At 31.6% G+C, this 17,724-nt stretch overlaps 1 protein-coding gene across 3 annotated transcripts in view; it reads right to left on the reverse strand.

The window, feature by feature from the left end:
- LOC129988164 (uncharacterized) overlaps positions 1-17,724 on the reverse strand; it is a 94,280-nt gene that overhangs the window by 8,639 nt on the left and 67,917 nt on the right. For all 3 annotated transcript variants that reach the window (XM_056096318.1, XM_056096317.1, XM_056096316.1), the window contains exon 3: positions 1,967-2,063. In XM_056096318.1, coding sequence (XP_055952293.1) covers positions 1,967-2,063 — 97 coding nt within the window. The remainder of the gene's footprint in view (positions 1-1,966; positions 2,064-17,724) is intronic.

A 17,724-nucleotide genomic window follows, 5' to 3' on the forward strand; every position in this document is an offset into this window, starting at 1 on the left:
TGTCACTTGCATTCGGGCAGCCAGAAAGATAGGCATTCTATGAATGAATTCGGGTAAAATTTGATTGAAATAAAAAAAAAAATTGGTTTAGAGACAATATACCAAATTTATTCATTTAACTTAAAGAACGGTGTTGATAGGAAAGCAGATATAATTGCAAAAATGTGTTTTGCGAACGCAAGAGGGTCTAAAAATTAGATCCATTAACCCCTTTAAATGGCAATTTTTTTTTCCTACTTATGATATCGTAAAATATTTTGAGGATTGAGATTGGATTAAGAAACGAAATTCATTTAGCTTATTAGATAAATTTAATTTGATTAATTAATTATTTTGGTTAATTATTAATTAAATAACAAATCAAGATACACCATTTTGTGTGACATAAGGAACTGAAGCACCTAAGTTACTGTCTGATTGAAAAATTTGTCAGAACCAATGCCAACCTATACAACTTCTTACAAAGATTAATGAATTTGATGGGAAGCATAGGATTAACCCTTAAATTCATACTGTTGCAAAATGTCTACATCCAGTTCCACTTAGTTTCAAAAAACCGTTGATAACCATAGACAATAAATAATGTATGAAAGAAAAAAGTTGACATCATTTTTGACGGGTAAGTTGCATCGTGTTTTTTAACATTTGAATGTGGTTGGTGATGAAATTGAGTGTGTTACCTGTGACAGTTTCTACTATCGAGTTCCCTATAAAGGAATGATCAATCTTTTGTCAGGTAAGTTATCACCGTTTGATGTTGTATTTGAGAATTATATTACATATAAGCTAGATTTTTGGAAAATACTGTATGTTGCCAAAAGTCTACATACAACTTTTTTCAAAATAAACATAATATATTATTACCTGGTTTTTTTAAATTTATTTTTTTACCTAACCTATGACTATTTTCCTATACTAAACGATTTTTTTTAAATTCAAAACAAATAATTATGCATTTAAAGGTTAGATTCTCGAGGTCGAATTTTAGACCATTAACCCTTTCAATGCCAGTTTTTTTCTTTTCCAAAATTAAGATAATTTAGGGCTCTAATGGGTCAAATAAAGAATAAATAGCTATATTCTACTAAAATAAAAATAAAAATTAACTATAGGTACAATTTTTAAGGTGGGTCATATGTGTCGCAGTAGTCTTTTTAAATGGGACACATGTGTCCCATTGGAGTTCAGGTGATCATATAAAATACAGTGAAAAGTTGAGTCTCTAGTTTTTGTAATATTTCAAAACAATTTTATTGCAAAGAAACTCTTACCCATTAAATATATATCCAACATTATTTAAGACATATCTATGCATGATACATTACAAAACAGTTTTTGCAGAGTCCAACTTTATTCATGGCACATACAGTTTTCGTTCGGGTTTCTTTATTACTAAGATGTAGTTAAAAATTAGACTAACATATGAAAGTAATCACAGAAAATCATTGGGACCTGCATTTCAATAAATTTTCCACTTACTTATTCCTTTGGATGATATAAAAATATTAGTGGAATATATATATGTTCGGGTGGGGTTCAAATACTTTTTTACAAGCAAGAAATTTTAAATTATTTTCCCTTTTTGTTTTTAATATCTTACAATTTAATACATAAGAATTCTGCATATAAACTTTAAAATTTAAACATCCTAAATAAACAGGTTGAGATAAAATAAAAAGAACAAACACGAAAATCAAAGACACCGCGTGTATTTAATAAACTAAAAAACCAGAACATCAGATAAGCCTTAATGTGATAAACAAAACCAGACGCCTCGTATAGAATTAAGTCATCCCAGAACAAAACGCTAAACAATGGCATCAATCCATTCTTCCATCCAAAAACTAAATCAACAGGGCATATTTATCCTAATATCCCATAATACAGCGAAAGAACTAACAGAATCAATCACTTGTGGATTGCGCAAACCCCACTCGCAAACAGCAAAAACAAATCAATTACTTACACAAAGACCTACGGCGTATTTCGTGAGGGAAATTTTGTTCGACATTCGATTCTTCCAGAACTCGCTGTGGGACGAGACGGTGATTCGGTAAAGAAGGCTGCAAAGGAAAATAGAAGAGAATCAGCATAATAATAATAATAATACTGAGGGTAAATTTGAATACCAAAAAATCGGAACATAAATCACGGATTCCGCGACCATTAATCTCAGTTCTGTAATGAAAATCGAATTGCCACTCACGCATAGCGGTAATGATAAGATAAAAGGCTCGAATAACTATAGGAAAAATTTAGGATCTTCCTTAAGCAATTTCGGGAGCATCTATTAATCAGTAGGAGAAAAGGATAGTTAAATAAGCTCCAACATTAATAAATCATGTATAAAAAAATTAAACAAAATAGGATGTCTTGGGAAAAAACGCGAGTTCATTATGTTTAATCAAATGGCTTTTATAAGTTTATTATATAAATTCGTACATTCAATTTTTCAAGCAATTAATTGTTGTCAATGTACAGTAGAGTTTTTTCACCTGCTTAGTTAAATAACATGTCTCTATTTTTTATTAAAGAAAATTATGAAATCTGTTTTTATTGCAATGGATAATTTCATTGTTAAGGTAATATTTAATGTATTTAATGTTTGCATGTATTTAAAATGCGTTAATTGTGAACGGCCAGTGTTTTACTTATGCGACATTTACGTTTTGCAACTAAATCAAATGCATTCCACTGTTTACAATTTTTCTTCTTGTTCATCTGTTTGTTTGTTTCTGTGAAAGAGTCAGTTGGTATTCCTAAATTTCTAAACTGATACGTCATGGCAACATTATTAATCATGTTTTAAAGTCAAAATATCGCTATTTTAATTTTTTCGCTTTCCTTTGACCTGTTTTCAAAATAGTGCAAGAAATTTAAGAGGAGTTTTTAGCAATCGCTTCATATATATCTATAAAAAAGTTTTCTAATGATATTCTATACATCATTTTAGAATAAACTTTTTTAATTAAAAAAGGCTTTACGAATTTGAAATTTAATTATACTTATGATTGTGAAGAATTTATCCTAACTTCCATTAAAGACCCATTAAAAAAAATCTAGCCTGTTTCATTTGTCAAAACATTAGAGAGGAAAAAAAAAAAAAAAAAAAAAACGTTGCGTTAATTAGATTCATAAATTGTGTTTTCTACTCGCACATTATCGTATGTAAAATAATTATTAAAGATCTTTTTATTATTAAATACCACGCCTTCTTGCGTAAATAAATCATAAAATAAGAAATATTTGATTAGAACTCAAGATAAGTTTATATAAAATATAAAAAAGTATGTATATAAAAAGATGCATACGTAAAATAATGTATAAAAAATATGTATAATAAAGATATAATTTTTGCCTTTTCATGATAAATTTTCAATTTTAAAATATTATTATTGCTTTAAATGTTTCGTGATAACATACTAGATTATTTTAAAATTATTATTTTTAAGTGCATTTGCATTAGTAACATTAAATTTTGAATAATCAAAACCATTTATTAAAATCTCAATTATACATCTTTATATTTATGTACTGTTATATAAAAATCCTTTGAAAGACGCGTAAACGTCGATCTACTATAGTCTGATTTGTATAACAATATAGAAGCTAGGAACGTCATCGTACAAGAGTACACAATGAATGAACAATGAATACACATAATTGAACAATTTATAATATTTATAAATAAATAGATATGTTTCCGAAATGGACAGAGTTAATAGAGAATTATCAAAATTGAGTCTGCGAGCTTTTGTACGGGATATTTTTTAATTGCATGTACTATCTTGGAGGGGAGGAAGAAAACATTAATAAAAATCAGAATTATAGGAAAACGGGATCTCAAATTCTCTCCAAGGCAAAGGAAGGATACAACACAGAAAACAGTATTAAGTGCCTTATTACATACACACATTACAATGGTTAGAAGCATCAGAGCAGGTGAAATTCTGCACATCGGCATACGACTGAGACTTGCGCCGTAGGGTATTATCGAACATTTTCAAAATGGATACCGGTTAGCTAGGCGTCAGTGAAACAATGTCTAATTCAGTCACCGGCCACAATGAGAAACCCGCACGTACTGATCCGAAAGCTGACTTACAGCGCCACCTATCTACTTGGGAGCTTGCACTCCTATGTGATCGTGATATTTATTGATGATTTTTACCTTACCTCCAAGATTGTACTTGGAATTCAGAAACACTCTATACATGTCCCATAACAAAATCTGATATTCGACAAATGATCTTCCACCCCTCAAACGAATATAAATAAAAAAAAGGGATAGATCCGGCCGATGCAGTGGGTCTTGTTAGTCCAAAAGTAATAATGAACACGTAGACCCCAGTTCGTCATTGTGCAATTGTAACGTCTGTATACGTAGGTACCCGATACCATTGTTCAATTGCAATATCTGTAGCATGCATATAGTCGGTACGTCATTGTCCAATTGTAACGTCTGTATGCGTAGGTACCCGATACCATTGTTCAATTGCAATGTCTGTAGCATGCAGATAGTCGGAACGCCATTGTCCAATTGTAAGGTCTGTATGCGTAGGTACCCGATACCATTGTTCAATTGCAATGTCTGTAGCATGCATATAGTTGGTACGTCATTGTCCAATTGTAACGTCTGTATCCGTAGGTACACGATACCATTGTTCAATTGTAATATCGGTAGCATGCATATAGTCGGTACGTCATTGTCCAATTGTAACGTCTGTATGCGTAGGTACCTGATACCATTGTTCAATTGCAATGTCTGTAGCATGCAGATAATTGGTACGTCATTGTCCAATTGTAACGTCTGTATCCGTAGGCACACGATGCCATTGTTCAATTGCAATGTCTGTAGCATGCAGATAATCGGTACGTCATTGTCCAATTGTAACGTCTGTATCCGTAGGTACACGATACCATTTTTCAATTGTAATATCTGTAGCATGCATATAGTCGGTACGTCATTGTCCAATTGTAACGTCTGTATCCGTAGGTACACGATACCATTGTTCAATTGTAATATCTGTAGCAAGGAGATAATCGGTACGTCATTGTCCAATTGTAACGTCTGTATCCGTAGGTACAAGGTACCATTGTTCAATTGTAATATCTGTAGCATGCATATAGTCGGTACGTCATTGTCCAATTGTAACGTCTGTATCCGTAGGTACCTGATACCATTGTTCAATTGCAATGTCTGTAGCAAGGAGATAATCGGTACGTCATTGTCCAATTGTAACGTCTGTATCCGTAGGTACACGATACCATTGTTCAATTGTAATATCGGTAGCATGCATATAGTCGGTACGTCATTGTCCAATTGTAACGTCTGTATGCGTAGGTACCTGATACCATTGTTCAATTGCAATGTCTGTAGCATCCAGATAATTGGTACGTCATTGTCCAATTGTAACGTCTGTATCCGTAGGCACACGATGCCATTGTTCAATTGCAATGTCTGTAGCATGCAGATAATCGGTACGTCATTGTCCAATTGTAACGTCTGTATCCGTAGGTACACGATACCATTGTTCAATTGTAATATCTGTAGCATGCATATAGTCGGTACGTCATTGTCCAATTGTAACGTCTGTATCCGTAGGTACACGATACCATTGTTCAATTGTAATATCTGTAGCATGCATATAGTTGGTACGTCATTGTCCAATTGTAACGTCTGTATCCGTAGGTACACGATACCATTGTTCAATTGTAATATCTGTAGCATGCATATAGTCGGTACGTCATTGTCCAATTGTAACGTCTGTATCCGTAGGTACACGGTACCATTGTTCAATTGTAATATCTGTAGCATGCATATAGTCGGTACGTCATTGTCCAATTGTAACGTCTGTATCCGTAGGTACCTGATACCATTGTTCAATTGCAATGTCTGTAGCAAGGAGATAATCGGTACGCCATTGTCCAATTGTAACGTCTGTATCCGTAGGTACACGATACCATTGTTCAATTGTAATGTCTGTAGCATGCAGATAATCGGTACGTCATTGTCCAATTGTAACGTCTGTAGGATGTAGATATCCGGTACATCACTATCCAAATGTAGTAGCTTGTAACATGTAGAAACCCGGTACATCGCAGCATCGCAATAGAAACAAAAGTATCATCATGCTGGAATTATATCACAATAACTACTTGTTGTGACGTTCATTTAAAAGCCCGTTTTCAAAATTTATTCAGTAAGTCTGTCTGAATAGACGGAGAGGCATCGGACATGAGCTTCTTAAATGGTAGCCGACAATGCTGGATACATTTTTACATCAAAAAGATGTTGTGCTACAAAAACTTTGTGTTGCATGAAAATTCTCTTGAAACTTTACACTACCATTTTCAATCCTTGAATATCAATATGATTCTTATTCTCTTTGAGTAATCTATTGCTGTTGAAACACAATACACATATGATACTAGTAATCATACAAAAAACAAATAATAAAACTAAATATTTGACATCCAATTATGAAATAAAAATCTTCAAACCATCCAGTAATACTTCTATATCAACAATATCGATTAGTATGGATCTTTTCCGATGCGCTTTATAGCGCCAGGGAAGGTTTAATTTATAATATTACTTTATAATTTTTCAAATAATTGCTCGATACTCATTTTTCAAAATAAAAATTTTGCTTTCAAGCGATTTATTAAATTCTTAGAATTCCACAACTCCATCTCAAAATATTTGCTGCTAACACTCATCAATGTACTGCTATTTTAAAGTTGCTCTGAAGTGAATCTTTTTAAATATCGTGAAATTATTCAATGTTCCTTAAAGAAGTTGAATTTTGACATTACAAAATTAAAATGTGCGTAGAATTTTTTTTTTAATTAACATTCAAAAATTATTAATTAATCATTGCATAAGATTTGTTTGAGGAACTAAAGATAAAAATCAGAGAAACTTAAATATTATACTATAAGACTGAAGCTAACTATAATATTTATTAAATTAATAAATTTTTAATTAGCTCTGTCATCTCTATTGAAACTAATAATAAAAGCGCACGTGTGTCTGTGTATAGCGCTCTACAAGATTTATCGTTGCACTCAAAGCTTATAAATTTTGTAGATATATAGTTTGACAGGCGTCCTGCCATAAGGGTAACGAGTCTTCCCCATGATCTGGGCATATCGGGTTCGAGTCCCAATTCGGCATGGTTGTTCTTCTGTGTTCTATCTGTGAGGTGTGTGAATGCGCCCCCCACCCTGTAAAAAGGGGTTGTGGAAGCGAATGTAACGTATGAAATAGCTAAGTCGTACTCTTGGCTCTAGTTGGCGCTACTGAAAAAACAAGAGGTTCGAACTCGGCTTAAATTGACAACAGATAACTAACTGTCAGCGGGCTTGTAAAGTGCCATAAGTCACAAGAGCAACAGATATATATTTTGAAAGATAGAAATTAACATCTCAGGGGAAAAATTTCTTTAATTTTAGTTAGAATTTTAATTAAAAATCATGAGAAAATTCAGCTTTATATTTCAGCTTTTATATATATATATATATTTTCAAAAATTTGATAATTTCGGAAAAATATTAAACATTTGATTTTTGGCGGTGATTTTTTTGGCGGCAGGAGGAGAGAATACTCTCTACGGTCCTTCCAAACGTCTGCAATTCTCCACAGTCTCCTCGCTTTAGCTGCTTCCAGCTGCCGACCTTTTATAGTTTCCGGAATCAGGCAGAGAAGGTTTTGGAACAATCTGACCTTTATCAGTTCCTATTATCTCTATCGCCAAAATTCTGGAAGATTCCAGTATTATTTTGTCGCCAAAGTCACCAAATTCGTCGCCAAGCTCTGAGATCACTGATTCAGCACCCGATCAGTATTTAAAAGAGCTGATTGTAAAATGCTCTTTTCAGTGATTGAACTAACCGTGCTGGGAAGCAACATTATAGATTTGTGACAATATATTAAAAAAATTAATCCTAGAAAATTTAAAATCTTCTGACATTGCAAAATATAAAGTATACAATCATCAAGTTGAGACAAAATATGAATAAATAACAGTTCGAGATTAAGCATGGTTGCCGACAGATAGAAAAATAGATTCCTATCTGTCGGCAACCATTGCCGATAGATCCATTGCCAACATTGATCCCGATAGATCCATTACCAACAGATAGAAAAGTGAGGGAAAGTTATTGAATAATTTTACCATATTTCTATACATCAGTAACAACATATTTGCATTTTTTTTACAAAGTGAACGATATTTATTTACTTCAAAGAGCCTACGTAATCATTTCTCAAGTTTCTTTCCGAATTTGAAAAACGTGCAATTCACTTCACTTGAATAAAATAATTTTTTTAAAAACGGAATTAAACTTCAATAGTGATACTAGGAAACACTTCCTTTTTCCGTCCATTCAAAAAAAAAAAAAAAAAAAGAGAAAATATTTACAAGTAGCCGAACAGCTAAGAATTTCATTTTAAATTTTAAATGCGACATATGTAGGCTCCTTTCCTAGAAGAAGAATTTCCTCTAACAAGTTTTCTTTGCAGTCGTAAAAAGGGAAAAAGAAAAGGGAGAAGTTTCACTCGATACACAAACAGTTTTCCACTTTGCTTTTCTGTGGAATTAAATTACGTTTGAACTCATAATTCTACTTCGGGTGTTACAAGAAGAAAAATATTACGGAATTGAAGCAAAATATGAATGAATAACGGTTCGAGATTAAGCATGGCTGCCGACAGATGGAAAAGAGCGGGAAAGTTATTGAATTCTTTCTTTAGAGACAGCATTCGTGGATTTTAATGATAAATAATGATAACTGAATCTAGATTATAAAAGAATTTCAGTGCTATGTATGCTCGCAGTTCTTTTTTTTTTTTTTTTTTTCCCTCGACGCATTTGAAGGTTTGATATTGTGAGTTAGAAAGAAAATAAATACATTTTTATTTATTAAAAAGGAATTGCTACTTCTCAAGTAACATGAAATTTCTATAAAGAAATAAAATAAATGTAGTGAGCTCGCGAATTTTCTACAAATATAGAGACTTAAATTGTTTCATAAATCGGACAATACGTAAAAGGAAATGTATTTAAGGTGTACGTACACACTTGAAGATTTTTTTTTTTTTAATTTTAACTTTAAAAATCCAGTTTTTTCACAGTAGGTTATTAATATATGTTTCAACTCATTTTAGTGAGAAAAAACCATATTACACTAATTATTAATTAATTAAATAATATTTAATGAGCTAATTAGCCTATTTTTTGAAACATGATATCTTCAATTCTAATTTGTACAGACACACAATTCCAGTTGGAAATGATGCCTAATATTAGTCTTCATGTTGTCTGCCTCAAACAAGTTATAAAAATGTATAGTTTTTCTTAAACAATTTTTTCATGAACGATGAATAGAAAAAGCGAGATTTTGACTGTCATTTTAACTTTTAAATAGCTATTAAAAATTTATTTCTATAAATATAACTTTGATGGAGGCACAAAACATCCGCTGTTTCATACATATTATTTTGATATATAAATAACTGTATTTCGTTTATTTCTTGTTGAGTTATGATTGTTTGAATGAAGTAACATAGTGGAAAAATAACATTCTTCATAAAATGAGTTTTAAAAACACCGTAACTAGAGTTTTTAATGAAAGTACCTCAAGAAAAATAATTATAACTCGAGAAATATTTCAAGTATTGACAACATCTTGGTATCGTTAAAAAGCTAAAGGATCAGAGAACATTATTAAGCAATAAAAAAAGATTCGATATTTTGAACGATTTTCGAAGTTTCAAGTGTGTACATACACCTTAAATTATAAAAAACATGATTAAGGGGTTGACATTAAGTAGATGAGCTGTAAGAAAACGAGAAACAGAGAGGGAGAATTCTTGCAATTCGAGCTATATAAAAAAAAAACATATAATTGTTTCTAGTGTTGTTTAGTTTAGTTATATTAATTATATTATACATATATACAGGGTTAGCAAGAAACAAATTACCCACTTTAGAGAGCTCTAAAATGTGTTCTGTTGGTTCAAATAAGATAAAATTTGAACAACAAATTATTCAGATGATGCGCTTTACATTTATTAATTAAAAAAATTTTAGTACGAAAATTTGCCGATAGATGGCGCAGTAACACAAATGACATCTATTTACATATATTGAAAATGTGAAACATAATTTGCGTTACAGCGCATTTAACTATGAAATCAATTTATACACAAGTAGATATGTCAATTGCAGCAAATCATTTTAATTTTAAAATCCGGTGAATATTTAGTATCTAGGACACACTTGAATCATAATTCAGTATTTAAAGATGATAAACCAAAATTGATGATAAATCCCCATACTTGTTTAAATTGTTTTAAAAATATTAATTCAATTAAGATGTCTTCATCTTACAGAGGAGATTATGATCTTTAAAAATCGATAACATTTAAACATAAGAAAAAAAATAATAGCAGCTTCTAAATATAAGGAATAAAAATTACTATTAACAGTCCACTTTTCAAAAACCAAAAAAATATGCGAAATATTATCATTAAAGATTGTTTCATACATACTATCAAAAGCATTAATCAGTCATAACAACGATAAGCTTCAGTGTTTGCGTTAGAGATTTCAAATTAGTCTTGTTCCATGACAGATTTGCAAAAATGAGCGATAAAATATCCATTAACTAAGCTATCTCTTTCCAATTACTAATTCAAACTTCCTTTCTTTTAAAATTAATTGATGCACAGATTGATGAATGTTTCGCATAATTATAAGTTTGTAGCAAACGATATAGGCAATTATCGTCTGAAAAAATGATCAGAAATATCTTGTATGATTAAGAATGAAAAAAAGAGGAGGGATTCGCTTACTTTCCCGAGTGATATTCTAAAATATTCAATATCGTGCGTTAAATTTTTTTTGTCAGTTGTAATCGTTTGATGTTTTTTCTGGACGAAGCAAAAGATTTTAATATATTTTTATTTTCATTTTGTAAAGTTTTCGAGTCTCTAATAAAAATATTTTTTTACGAAGACGGAAAATATATTTAAATAGATAGACCTTATTATTGATAAATTTACCAATAAATATGCTAAATTTAATTTTTCGCGCGAATGTTTTATTAATATGCGAATAGACTTAGATTAATAATCAAAAATATATTAGCTTATATTTTGAAATATTCACCTCCAATAAATTTCCGGAAATTACGAAAGCAGAAGTTCTTTTCATGCTTTAGCCGAAGAATTATCCAAGAAAAGAATTATTTTAAAATCTAAAATTAAATCTCTGATTATTGGATCGTAGGATTTTAAAATGATTTATTCGTCACGTTGAAATATAGAACAAATTTTATCGAAATATAGATCAAATTGGCAATAGTTGTTAAGAAAGAAATAAGTGATGCACATAAGTTAATTGAAGTTGCATTTTTTAGCTACTTTTATTTAATTTGTTTCATATTTTCATATTTGTTTCTTAACAACTATTGCCAATTTGATCTATATTTCGATAAAATTTGTTCTATATTTCAACGTGACGAATAAATCATTTTAAAATCCTACGATCCAATAATCAGATGATTTGAGATTTTGTACTCGATTTTTCAGTCATTTCATGGTGGTATTATAATTTTCAAATATTGTACAATTGAATATTCTTAATGGCAACACATTATTTTAATGTTTTCAGAACTTAAATACCATTTAATCGTTTAATTTTATTTCATTTTACTACTTTACTATATGCGCCTCTTAGTAGTAAATCTGATATAACGAATTATTGGAAGAATCCCTAATATTTCTAACACAAAATCATAAAAAGCAAAACTATTTTTAAATTGAATACAATAAAAAATGTATTCAATAATTGTATACAAAAAAATTATCTATCAATATATTTAAATATTATCTGATATATCCAAAGTTACTTAGAATGAACTTTTGATGTATTCTAATAAAAAATTAACTATTACATTATTTTCATTAAAACCTTTGACACTCGCACTCTATTGGGAGAAGGTTATTTATGATAGGAGAATGAGAAGCTTCCAATTCAGTGATTGGTTCTCAATTCCCTGGTTTGTATAAAAACATTATATGGTCGAATTCTACCTCCACTCGAATGATAAGAGGCATTTTCTAAGAGCAGGGGTTTCAACATGGCTGATTATGACCTTAAGGACTCAAACTTAGTTCCAGCCTCCGCGTTGCTGCATCAACAGTTTTTCGGTTTTCTCCAAGTGCTTTAGTAGGGCGAGAGTAACTCTTTCCCGATTATATTTCAATATATATTTACTTGTAGGAAAAATTCTATCAGCTATTGAAATCTATATGTTGCAGGTGTCATTTGCCAAAAAAATAAAATAATGTTTAACAATTTAATCTTGTGCAGGGCATTTGCAGTCCAGTGTCTACGTTTCGGAAGTGAAAAAAATATAATGTGAGATAATGTATCCTATTCACAACAGATAAACATAAATATGAATTCCAGCATCATATACATATAACACTTCTGTTTGTACACAAAAATTATAGGATCTTATGAAATTTAAAATAATAGGTACACAGTATCCAGCATTATAAATTATGAAAATATATAAAAGGCTATAAATAGGCAAATTTTTTTTTTTTTTCTTATTTAGTCCTTTAGCCGGAAGCAAATTCGTTTATTCCTTGCTTGTAAAGAAGGGGGCGGGGGTGTAGAATTCATAATTTCTTAATGATGTACAGGAGAGAACAATGTGTGAACGAAATTGTGTACGAAATTATACAGGGCAATCAACTGAAACTAAGATAATCAGGCATAGGCAAAATAGAGAACATAACATCAAAATAGTCAATTAACTTTGAGTAACTAAAAGAAAATGGATTGTCGATAGTTGTACCCCCCACAGAATTATCTCTTTCATTACATATAAATAAATGTAAACAGAAATTACATATTTTTATCTACTTTTGAGTTTCAAGAATAAATTAAGTGAATTTTTATTCAAAATTTATGGTGTAAAGCAATAATCGAATAGCAAAGGATAGCATCGTCTTTTAATGGATGATATTTGATAACAAATCATTTTCTGTATTATAAAATATTAATTTAAATGAAAAGATTTCAGGATATTCAACTGCTCACAATATTCAACTTTTCATGGTTAATTAATCAATCAATAAGATTGAAATGTATGCAGTTTACCAGCTGTTAACTTGGACACCCAAACGCACAAACGAAAATGTTATAGATGAGCCATTTCGGTTTGTTTAGGTGTTTCCGTTACAGTTACGTGACATTTATGTCCCACAAATACAACCTGTGATGTGATGTTTTGTTTCCATCCACAAAAATAACAGACCTGTACGTTTTCCTCTTCTATCAACAATGCAAGTTTCATGAGGGGGAAACGGAACATAATTCGATTTTGTAGAAAACAAGAACACGTGACTTCTTCGTACAATGAGTGGAATCCGAAAACACGGCGACACGGAAGGAAGTAGTCTTGGTAGGCGTGGTTATTTTATTGCAAAGCGGTGTGTGAATTCGTCGTAGATAAACGTTGTTTAAAAACATTCATAAAATCGGAAAAAAGTAGCTTGTCTTGTACAAAATAACCAAATTTACTTAAAAGGTATTATAGATTTGAAAGGAAACAATTACGATAACTATAGTTTCAGAATTTAGAAATGATAAATTACTTGTATAATGGTTTTTCCACTAAAAAACAACAACAATATACGAATTGATTACATAATATAATTCGATATTAAATTCAGTATATCCGAGTCGAAATCGGTTTTGCATTTTTAACCTGTTAACTGGGTATAACGAAATATTTCAATGCAAAACGAATTGAATATAAGTTAATTATCCGGTTAACAGATTAATTTTAGACCTGCCTAAAATAAGCATTTACAATTAGCGGATTAAACAATATCATAAAAAAAAATTTGCAAAAAAACAAAATCACAAATATTTGTTACAATTTATTTATTATTAGCTACATAAAATATTAATATAAATACTATGCTGCAACATTAAAGTGATTAAATAAATTCAATGAAGTGTAAAAATAATAAAAAGAAAAGATTGGACTAAAGAAATAAGTATAAAAAATAAAACTGAAATATCATTAAAGTTTTAATAGTTAAAATTCGAATATCAAAATAAAAATAAAAATTCAACAGAAATGGAACTTTAGAATAATTATTGATAAATTGTAAGCATTGATATTGTAATTGTAAGTATTGATAAATTTTCAAAAAATGCAGTAAAAAAAACCAAAAAGATAAAGGTCTCGGTTTTGGAACCGGAGGGTTGCAGGTTCGAGACCCAATTCTACCGTAAAACCATCGTGTAAGAGGATCTGGTTCATGTTAAATCTGTCGGGGCCAAACGTCCTCCCTATAATGCGGCGTGGAAGTTTGGAGAGGAAGTGCCAACTCAAGTGTCGTCCTCGTCATTTGACCGAGGTTCAAAATTAAGAGGACCGTCCCAAAGAATTCCTAGTGTTACTTTAAAAAAACGGGATGTTAATAATAAAAATAAACCCAAACAAGATAAATTCACTCTAAAACACAATGCCCAGTTTTACTATTCAATTAAATACTATAAAACTAGGTGAAATACTTTTTTTAAAAAGCGAGTATTCTTATTTTAATGTTTTATTTCGCGTATAAATAATAAATTATAGTGTATATACTCATAAAAAGGTCCAAAAGAGATTAATAGTCTCAATATATATTCATTTACTAATCCATAATCGTGGAATAAAAATTATCGTTTTCTGCCTCTCTCTCTTCCTTTCATGATAGTCAATAACACTAACAGACATGTAACGAACATAAGGAACTAAGTTTCAAAATGAACTGAATTCGGAATCCAATACAGATATCTACCTCGATAACAACTAGGAACAAATTAAAATTTCTTCATCGACACTTCCCCAAACTGACAAAGACATCAAACTACAACACGAAATTTCGATTGTCCGTTTAAAGCCTAAAAGATGATGGACGAACCATCAACTCACTTCTACCCTCCACGGCGATCGCTCGCTTAAACACTTATCGATGAAATCGACGTCACACACACACAATTCATTGTTAGTGGATCATTCGTCACGAATGAATCAATTATTCCTTTTGCCTATCCGAGGGCGATTAATCGATACCGGCACGATAATCGATTTTCCTCTTGAGGCTCTAATAAGCGAAGGGACATCAAAAATACATGGCAAAGAAAAGCTATCGTATCAATCAACGCGGATAGCACCTCCATCTTTTCTGCCGCTGCTGCTGCCTCCCTTTAACTGCCACCCCCCCCCCTCGCACAAGGCCAAGCGATTAACGATGACGAAATTACCATTAAAGCAAGCCTGGACCTTCCCTCCAACCACCCTTGCATCGAACACCAGGGTAGAAAGGGGAGGCCAGAAAGGGGGGGGGGGGTGGAAGACAGAAGATTATTATACTCGATGTAGGTGATCACAAAAGAAAAAGTGAGGTTCTTATCAATCTGCTATATCTTTTCTAAGGAAATGAAGATTTCCTGGGATCTGAGTGACTAGCTGTCTGGGTGATATCCCTTCCATCCGTCCACCAAGTCGGTGATTTGCACCACGAATGACTCGCAATTATAGGATTTGCGGGGGAAGGGTGAAGTAATATGAAAGAATGAATGAATGAAAAAGGTTCAAGCTTCTTCTTTTTTTTTCTTTTTTTTTTCCTGGTGCAGTTATCAAAGGAAATGAAGTGTAATTAGGGAAGGGTAGGGGGCACTGATCTCTCTCTTTCCTTGGAAACGCGTGCCGATCCTAATTAATTTCGCACATGCTGGAGCTCTTAAAAGATTATGAGAGGGCAATTACGTGGTTTTTAGCGTTGTAAGAATATGACGTCCACTTGGTGAGATATAGTGATATTAATGGAGCACGTGCACGCTTTGCAGGCACGCCCTCGGTCGATGTCGGTTTCATCTTTTCGAAGAAAGTTATCACAAATTAATTAATTCACATAAGTTGATATTAAGATATTCGAAGAGACGCGTTAAATTCCGGGCGTGTTCCGTTAATACATAGTTCACCGAAAAGATTCACAAATATTTCATACAAATTGTTGTCTACATTTGAACCCCATCCCTCATATGCACACATGACTTCCAAAATTTGCTTGTTTCAACAAATTATTTCTGAATTTCCGAAATTTCTATCAATACAAATGAAGCTATCGTGGTATGAAATTACCAATTAGAATTACCAAAGAGAGAATAGATGTTCGGGCCAGCAATTCAGTGAGGCGTTGCGAAGGTAAAAAATTAAACAAAAGATATTTATTTTAATATTAATATGACCGAAATTGTTACGTTGTGAGGGGTGAATAAAAAGGGGGTGGATTCCCCAGACGAGTTTAGGGCGCCGTGAAGTTTAACCTGAAATAAGATGAGGATAAAAAAAAAGATATTGTCTCTGGCACAATTCATTTTCAAGGTTGCAGAATCCTTCACTCTAATGATGATGATGATGTCGTGCCCGCGTTACCACGGAAAGGAGGTGCAGTAACTTCTGAGGGTAAAGAACCCTGAGCACGCGAGGACAGAAATCTGATTTCTAGCTCATATGAAGATGAAACTCACACATTCGCTTGCACAACCCTTTTTTACAGGGGGGCCCATTCACACACTTCACAGATAGAACACAGATGAAGATGAACCGGGATTCGAACCCGGGATGCCCAGATCACGGAGAAGATGCACTACCCCTATGCAATGACGCCGGCCCTTCTTTCTAAAAAAATAAAAAATTTACTGTAAAAACCTCCAAGTGCAAAGTTATTTTGATACATGAAATTAAATAAACGTGCTGTTTGCTTTGATGCTTTAAATTAAACAAACACAGTTTTAAAATTACTATTGATTTTTTTTATTTATCATTGATTTTTAATTACTTAGGCTCCAAATGATGTATATTGGATAAATATCCTTGGTTTCTGAATGCTTTTTGTTTTTCCCTACTAATGTGCAATATATCCAGGCTAGATATTGCGTAGTAAACTATATAACCAAAGACATCTGACATTAAGAACATATAGATAGGCAATGGCGTTATTAGTGACCAAATACGCATTTCTAAACGCTTTAATATATAGTTCCATGAAAGAAAGCAGCTTTCTTAAATAAATAAAAAAAAATCTTTATATTAAATGCATATTAAAAATATTTAAAACAAAATTCCATTCAAATATTCGAGTTTCTTTTAAACACAATATTAATCATATTAAATATTAGTTTAGTTTTAAATTTTAGTTTATTATAATAATTGGTTGTCGCAGATTATAATCAACCAATTACTTTTCGTTCTCGAATTCGAAAACCCTCCGCATTTTTGCGCATGCGTGAACTTGCGTTTATTTAGTCGAAATAGAGGTGAGAGAAGATTTGAAAAGAGATGTTTGCATTTAACAATAAAGCGAACTCGGATTATTCAAGGACTTAGGAGGCGTACAAATTGCGGGTAACATGTAACATTGTCGGAAAAAGATATTAATTCACAATAAAATATTTTACAACGATTTTTATTTATTGTAAACGACCTAAACATTAAATTATTATGAATAAATGAATGATTTGTTCTTTAAATTTGGTAGTTCACTTTAAAAAAATAATAACTTTTCTATTAAAACGCTCCTTTTTTTATTTGTTGCTGAATTTCCATTTATTGCATTTTGAGATTAACAATGGAAAGTAA

Source organism: Argiope bruennichi, chromosome 10 (genome assembly GCF_947563725.1).
Source record: "Argiope bruennichi chromosome 10, qqArgBrue1.1, whole genome shotgun sequence".
Taxonomy (NCBI): Eukaryota; Metazoa; Arthropoda; class Arachnida; order Araneae; family Araneidae; genus Argiope; species Argiope bruennichi.